At 39.0% G+C, this 8,508-nt stretch overlaps 1 protein-coding gene across 1 annotated transcript in view; it reads left to right on the forward strand.

Annotated features, from left to right (window-relative positions):
• LOC133785629 (uncharacterized) overlaps nucleotides 1-6,675 on the forward strand; it is a 50,443-nt gene extending 43,768 nt beyond the window's left edge. Inside the window, exons 6-8 of the mRNA XM_062224849.1 lie at nucleotides 5,859-6,077; nucleotides 6,190-6,291; nucleotides 6,400-6,675. Of these exons, the coding sequence (XP_062080833.1) occupies nucleotides 5,859-6,077; nucleotides 6,190-6,291; nucleotides 6,400-6,675 (597 nt within the window). The remainder of the gene's footprint in view (nucleotides 1-5,858; nucleotides 6,078-6,189; nucleotides 6,292-6,399) is intronic.
• The last annotated feature ends 1,833 nt before the right edge of the window (nucleotides 6,676-8,508 follow it).

Raw genomic sequence — 8,508 nt, forward strand, 5'->3', positions numbered from 1 at the left:
ATACCAGCTCTGGTCATATCATCTGATAACTCTCTAGCTATCAGCCTCATACCATGAATCTATCCCGGACCCTTCCGGCTTAAAGCATCAGCTACCACGTTGGCCTTTCTTGGATGATACAAAATCTCACAGTCATAATCTTTCACTAACTCCAGCCAACGCCTTTGTCTCATATTTAAATCTTTCTGAGTGAAGAAGTATTTCAAGCTCTTGTGGTCTGTATAGATCTCACACTTCTCTCCATAGAGATAATGCCTCCATATCTTTACAGCAAAAACCACTGCCGCCAACTCTAAATCATGAGTGGGATATCTCTTTTCATACTCCTTCAATTGACGAGAAGCATAAGAAATTACCTTCTCTGATTGCATCAAAATACAGCCCAAACCCTGATGAGAAGCATTGCAATAAATCACAAACTTCTCCTGATCTGTCGGAACACTCAGAATCGGAGCTGTAATTAATCTCTGCTTCAGTTCCTAGAAGCTGTTCTCACATTTATCTGACCACACAAATTTCTGGCTCTTGCGTGTCAGCTCAGTCAAAGCAGTAGCAATCTTTGAGAACCCTTCCATGAACCGCCTATAATAACCTGCCAATCCAAGGAAACTTCTAACCTCAGAAGCATTCTTTGGCCTTGGCCAATCTCTGACCGCTTCGATCTTCGCTGGATCTACCTTAATCCCCTCCTTACTGTCAATATGCCCAAGAAAGGATACCTGAGACAACCAGAACTCACACTTCTTGAATTTAGCAAACAATCTGTGTTCCCTCAGTCTCTGTAGAACCAACCTCAAATGCTGCTCATGCTCTGACACAGTCTGAGAATATACCAGAATATCATCGATGAAGACAATCACAAACTGGTCCAGATAATCCTTGAATACTCTGTTCATCAGATCCATAAACGCAACATGGGCATTAGTCAATCCAAATGACATAACTAGAAACTCATAATTCCCATAACTGGTACGAAAAACAGTCTTTGGAATATCTCCTTCCTTGACCCTCAACTGATGATAACCAGAATGAAGGTCGATCTTTGAGAATATCTTCTTACCTTGAAAATGATCGAACAGATCATCTATCCTTGGCAAAGGATACTTATTCTTAATTGTGAGCTTATTCAGTTCCCTGTAATCTATACACATTCTCAGAGAACCATCCTTCTTCTTTACAAACAGAACTGGCGCACCCCAAGGTGAAAAACTAGGTCTGATAAAACCCAAAACTAATAGCTCTTGTAACTGTACCTTTAATTCTTTCAATTCAGCTAGGGTCATTCTGTAAGGCGCTTTAGACACTGGCTCCATCCCTGGTGCTAGTTCTATAACAAACTCAATTTCTCTGTGTGGTGGCAACCCTGGAAAATCTTCTGGAAACACATCCAGGAATTCACATACAAGTCTAGTATCCTCTGGTCTCACTGGCATGACCTGAGTGGTATCAACCACACTGGCTAAGAATCCAATGCAACCTCTTTGTAATAGATCTCTGGCCCTCAACACAGAAATCATAGGAATGCGAGGTCCATGCATAGCACCAACAAACACAAAAGGATCCTCACCTTCAGGCTCAAAGGTGACCATCTTCCTTCTGCAATCAATAGTTGCCCCATACTTTTGCAACCAATCCATACCCAATATCATATCGAAGTCAGTCATAACCAACTCTATCAAGTCCACTGACAACTGTTTGCCCTCCATGGTCACTGGTAAAGATCTGACCCATCTCTTGGATACCACTAACTCTCCAATGGGTAACAAAGTTCCAAACCCCACAGCATAGAAATCACAAGGTCTACACAGTCTATCAATAATACTACTAGCAACAAAAGAATGTGTAGCACTAGAATCAATCAACCCATTATAAGGGGTTCCAGCACTAAGAAGCTGACCTGTAACAACTAAGGGAGAAGCCTCAGCTTCTGCTTTAGTCAACGCAAACACTCGAGCTGGGGCCGAGCTGTCCACCTTCGTGGGTTCTTCTTTTCTTACCTGAGGGAAATCTTTCTTAAAATGGCCTACCGCTCCACAAAAATAGCAGGCCTTCACCGTACACTCTACCAAATGACGCCTTTTGCATCTAGGGCATTCAGGATGAGTCTTCCAGGCTTCACTTCCCCCTGGACGACCCATTGCAATACCACAGGGCCGCCTGTCAGGACCTGGAACTGGGAAGGTGTCAGGAACCATCCTCTTCTGATCGATGGGGCCAACACCCCTACCTGAACCCACAAATGGAGGAACTGTCCTCCTGAAATCCTTTCTGGCTGCACTATCACGCCAGATCTTGTTCTCTGCACTCTCAACTGTGAGTGCCTTCTCTACCACCTGTGCATAGGTAGTAATCCCAGCCACAGTGGTGATATGAACATCATGGGCTAATCTGGGCTGTAGCCCCTGAAGGAATCTCTCTCTCCTGGTCCCATCAGTGGGCAACAGTTCCATGGCAAACTTTGCCAAACGATCTAATTTTAAGGCATACTCAGTGACTGATAAACTTCCCTGGAGTAGCCTAATGAATTCCTCAGCTTTAGCTGCCCTGATGGCATCATTGTAATACTTTTCATTAAACAAGGTCTGAAACTCCTCCCAGCTCAGGGCATTAACATTCTTGGTCTGGGTAATCACCTCCCACCAAATCTGGGCGTCCTCCCAAAACATATAGGTGGCACAGGCCACCCTCTCATTACCAGTTACCCTCATGAAATCAAGGATAGTGGTAATCATACTCATCCATTGTTCTGCCTTGGCAGGATCTGCACTGCCCTAAAAAACTGGAGGTTGTTGCTTTCTGAACCTTTCATAAAGAGGTTCCCATTTATTTCCTTTCTCAGGCAGCTGCTCTACTGCTGACACCGACATAGGAAGTGCCTCTGATACACTAACCCTTGCAGGCACTTGCTGCTGTCTTAGGAGATGAAGGTCCTCTCCCTGTTTCAACACTGTTGCCTGCAAGTCATTAAACAACTGCTGCCAGTTTGCAGGAGCTGGCTGTGGAATTTGAGACTGGTCATTTTCCTGACCCTGACTGTTATTGTTATTCTGGCCCTAATCACTTTGGCCAGCTGGCGTATCTGTCTGCCCTGGGTTCATTCTTATTTCTGATATACCTTGCTGAAACATTGATCAATACGGCCAGTCAGGTAGTAATAACTAAACCTCTTGCCGCCTCACGGTCTAAGAACAAGCAGACAATTATCATATTCCACAGTCATTCAATTATACAGGTAGATACATGTTCATAGCATTTAGCACTCAGCATGTATCACATAATAATTCATATTCAACAATACTAATGAGTATGTTCCAGCAATTTCAGTACTAATTAGCACACAGTTGCTGAGGATATAATATTTCAGGGCACAGGTTCAACATGGTGTCTCGTGAATACAAGTAAAGCACATATACCACATTTAAGCAGTTATACATATAACTACATAAATAGTTACCAAACCATGAGTCGAGCTTGACTTAAGTGATGTGTGTACATGCCTAGCCAGCCTACAGGAACCTTAACCTTGGCATGCTCTGATACCAAGTTGTAACGACCTGGTTACCCCAGAACTGTTACGGTGAATGGTGAACCGGAAATTTGACCTGCAAGCCGAGTCCTTTGGTTAAAAATGTGTTCTAAGTGTTATTAACATGCTATGGTGAAAATCAACAAAAAGGAAAGGATATGTTTTATTTAATACATAAAATTGTTCATGGGCCCACAAGAGCATTTACAAGTTATTTACAACTCAAAAAGGTCATTACTGTTCCAAAATTACAAACCTGCCGACCTAAGAGGCAAAAATAGGGTAAACCCCCTAGTTCCTCTGAGAACTCCTTGGCCGTGGTGGTGAAGCGGCCGCATATGTACACATCACCACCTAAGCTCTCCACTCAAGGCTGGGTGAGCTTTTCTTTCCCTTTACCTGCACCACATAGCACCCATGAGCCAAAGCCCAGCAAGAAAACATAGCATTGTATATAAACAATATCAAAGGATTATCATTATAATCACAGAGAGCTTATAGCTCTTAAACAGATGAGTGAATATCACTCGAGGTTCTAGAAAACCATACTGAGTGACTGACAAGCAAGTCACTAATTTAAGCAGAAGAGTGGCTGCTAGGTAAGCCACTAGCCTTAAACAGATGAGAGACTAATAGGTAAGTCTTTAACTTAACAAATGAGTGACTGATGGGTAAGTCACACAAGCGCTTAAAATATTCATCGAACTTGAGGTCTGTCCGGCATTAATGCTCTTTGAGTCATCCAATGCAGATATCGATTAGATCTAATCCTTATTAGCTTGCATTAGACACATTAAGCCGTCCTGACTAATGAGTCAGCACTATGTGACCAGTGCCCAGTACCACTGCCGAACCTGACTAATGAGTCACAACTTCACAGTTGATACTGACACCTTTGCCAAATTTGACTAATGAGTCAGTTCCATGCACAAGTGAGCAAGATTTGCTAAGCATTCAATAATCAATTCATGTCCACATTTACACAATCAACATGCCTCAAGAGTAACCATGCATGTCACATATGGGTTGCAGTTTTCTTACATCTGATTCGAGATAGAATAAATAGAAGAACGACCCTTGAGAACAGTCTAGCTTTTAGTCCTTTAGCGGTTTCCTAATCATAACACATTATAGGATACCATCAATAACACGATAATCAAGGGTTCTCAAACCAAGATCTAGCCTCTAAGACATTAATCCTCACTAATCCGGGTAGTAGGAGTGATCCCGAGGCCTAAAACCATGTTCCCGGGGTCAAAACATGCAAATGGGGTGAAGACTGGGCAAGGGCTGCGGCCCTAGCCCCCAAAAATTCCTGAAGCAAGGGCCGCGACGCCCAGCAGGCAGAAAGAGCCCCACATGCTTCTTCATTACAGGACCGCGGCACCCCAAGAACAGGGTCGCGGCCCCCAACTTTGGACCATTCCAAAACATGTTTTTAACACTCCAAAGCCTCCAAAATCATACCTAAACATTCTACAATCATCAAATCAAAGTTCCCAAGCTTCCCATTGCTCCAAAACCCTCAAAACCCAAGGTTTGAATGAACCGAAAACTCAACAATTTACAAAATCCAATTCAAAGCTTAGAAACTCTAAAACCTCAAAACTTTAAACTTAGATTACCTTCAATTAGGTTATTTTCCGTCAAATCCTTCAGTTAAGAAGCTTCTAATCTTTCCTAGGATCGCTATGCCTCGATCCTCGCTTGATTCTGACTCCTAGAACTTGAGATTTCTTCGAAAATGCTTCAGATGGCAAAAGTGAACTAACGAAGGAGAACGAGAGGTTTTCTAACGTACGTTCTATCTGACAAGCTACTTCAAGATTAAGTAACCTCAAGTAAAACCTAGTGCTTGGGGTCCCAAAAACACCCCCGGGGACATTATAGTCAAAACTTCCAGAATTTCACCCTGATCTCAATAACTCCCAATTTATCATCAAATAAACATTCTTAATACCCGATAATTGACCCCGTTATGACAAAACCGCTAATCCACTAAATAGGACCGTCTCATGCCGAATAGCTCGAATATATCTCCATAATAATGGAATCTCGTTCACAAATCACATTATGCACCCAAATACACCAATTTACCCTCAATAGGCCAAATTATCAAAACACCATAATTATTCAAATGTTGACCCACATGCATGCCTATAATATCATATTATAATATAATTCACATAAACATGCATATATTCATTTAATGGCGTAATCAAATAGTTATGGCCCTCTCGGCCTACTAAACCGCCACTAAACCACATCGAAGAATTCGGGCATTACAGAAATAAGAAAAGATAGACAGAACAAAGTGTTGTTTTTATCTCAGGAAGCTTATCTTAAGAAGGTTCTGAACAGTTTTGGAATGTTAATTGCAAAACCTATTGTCACTCCTATATCTCAACAGTTCAAGTTGAGTATAAATCAAGCACCTAAAACTCATGATGAGCAGGAATACATGAAAGACATACCATATGCAAATGCAATTGGCTCACTAATGTATGCAATGGTATGCACTCGTCCTGATATAGCTTATGTTCTTAGCTTGGTGAGTAGATTTATGGAAAAACCTAGAAGAGCTCATTGGCAGCCACTGTAGTGGATACATATATACATTTAGGGATCACTTAGAAGAAGTCTGGTTTATGGTGGAGCTAAAGGAAGAGAAAGGACAACTGAAATTGAAGGCTTTGTGGATTCTGACTATGCAAGCTGCCTTGACACTTGAAAATCACTCACAATCTATGTATTCACTGCTTATGGTACTACTATTAGTTGGAAAGCCAACTTGAAAAAGGTTGTGTCTTTGTCTTCCACTGAAGCAAAGTATATTGCACTCACATAAGCTGTAAAAGAAGTTTTATGGTTAGAAGGAATTGCTATTGAACTCAAGATGTAAGATCAAGTCATCACTGTTCACTGTGATAATCAGAGTGCAATTCACTTATCCAAAAAACCAAGTGTACCACAAGAGGACAAAGCATGTAGATATTAAGCTACAGTTTGTTAGAGAAGTTATTTCAAATGGATCAGTAATTGTTGAGAAGGTTTCTACAGATCATAATCCTTCTGACAAGATTACTAAAGTGCTTCAAAGCAGCAAGTTCTTTCACTACTTGAATCTGATCCAACTGCAAGGAGACTAATGTGCTCTATTGCCTAAAAGTATAGCCACTCTGTCTTGTTACTGAACTAAGGTGGAGATTTGTTAGTTGGTCCAGTCAACTCAGCTTATTTCTAATAGCAGTTGTTCTGTATGAGTTAGTTACATTGATTAGCTCTATAAATAGCTAGTTGTTAATTGATTTTAGTTAGTCATTTATCATTTTAAGTTTTCTCTTGAAAAGCTTAGTGTAATTTTGTAAAATTGTTCGTGTGAGACAAAAATATTTTTTAACAATTTGAAAAGAGAAGCTTTGATTGAATAAAGTGGCTGTTGCATATTTCCATTTATGATGTTCTTAGTTCTCTTTTTTTTTTTTGTTGCTTTAAGTTCTGTTCTTCATCTCTTATGTGTTAATGCATAAGTGTTAAAGATTGTTGTGAGGTATCTTTGATTTGTGCAGTAGATTTGTGGTGATTTATGGTTTCATTCTCTACATCAACAAAAAGGGTATTTTTCTCAAATGATGTTTGGTTCATTATAGGCTGTCTTTTTCAGATCATTAGGAAAAGATACATGCATGTCAATTCTTGAAATTGATAAATTTTTTTGTGACAGTCCCAAATGATATTTGAAAAGGGGTAGCAAAATTATTAGTGTGTGTAGCTTTGTTCTGGATACAACCTAATTTTATTGACCTTGTTTTCTTTTTCAAAAATTTAATAGAATCATATATTTCATATAGTGCTCGTAATAAATTGACAGAAGACAAGTTGTATGAGAAAAAAGAGTACAATTAGGAGTTTTTCGCTACAAAGAGTCAACACTAAACTGAGTTGTTTGTACGTATTTTTGTAAAAGTACTTGACCATCCAGGTACTAGTGGAATGATGATATAATAATAATTTACTAAGGAAGAAGCAGTTGCCTTAAAACTTGAAGTTTAAGTAAAATTGTTTTAAACATGTATCTCTCTCTCTCTATATAAAAATATAACTATATGTAAATAATATTATATGATACATAAAATATTTAAGCTTCGATGGTAAGCAAACATGAGCGAAACTCCTAGGTTGTTTGGAAAATTGACTACATACATACAAGTTGCAGAATTTATTATGCATACAATAATAATATCCTTTTAAAAAAATACAATATAAATAATATGGTAGTGGAGCCGCCTATTAGTGAAAGGTAAAGTTAAGAAGAGGAAAAAAAATGTTTAATCAGGGTGAAATAAAATTATAAATAAAGATAATATCGGGTAACAAAATTATAGAAGAATAAAAAAATTGAAGGCACCCACTTGTCCTAAAGCTTATGTTGTTTGTGAGGAAAAACTTTCTCATTTGTATTTTGCAATAATATGTAGTTGTCAAAAGTTGAATGTCGTTTGACTTGAATATATGCAGGACTTATTGTTTTCATAGGCTTGAAAGTGTGTACATTATGAATAATCTTAGATACAATAAGGAATAATTGATAGAATCCCACATGGCCGACTCAAGAAATTTGTGAAAAATATAGAACATTATAAGGCTAGTCTGAAAATTTGTGGGCATACACATCGTCCAAAACAGGTCATAGAATCCAACATGACAAATAGACATTGTTGACGACAATTTTCGTCAACTAAAAACAAGAGAAATTAAGCAGATGAATAATTAAGGAAGAAAAGAAGAACATAAATTTTTTACGTGGTTCAGTAGTTAATTCTATCTAGTCCACGAGTCATTTTTATTTATATGTCTGCGTTAAAGCTTTGAAAACAACTTCACAGGGTTTTTGTGTATTAGAATTGAGCATTAGCCATAAATGACTAAATTCATGCTATTTATAGACCTGATTTACAGATATTGCTTCCCCTCTTTTTAGG

Source organism: Humulus lupulus, chromosome 6 (genome assembly GCF_963169125.1).
Source record: "Humulus lupulus chromosome 6, drHumLupu1.1, whole genome shotgun sequence".
In the NCBI taxonomy this organism is placed as follows: Eukaryota; Viridiplantae; Streptophyta; class Magnoliopsida; order Rosales; family Cannabaceae; genus Humulus; species Humulus lupulus.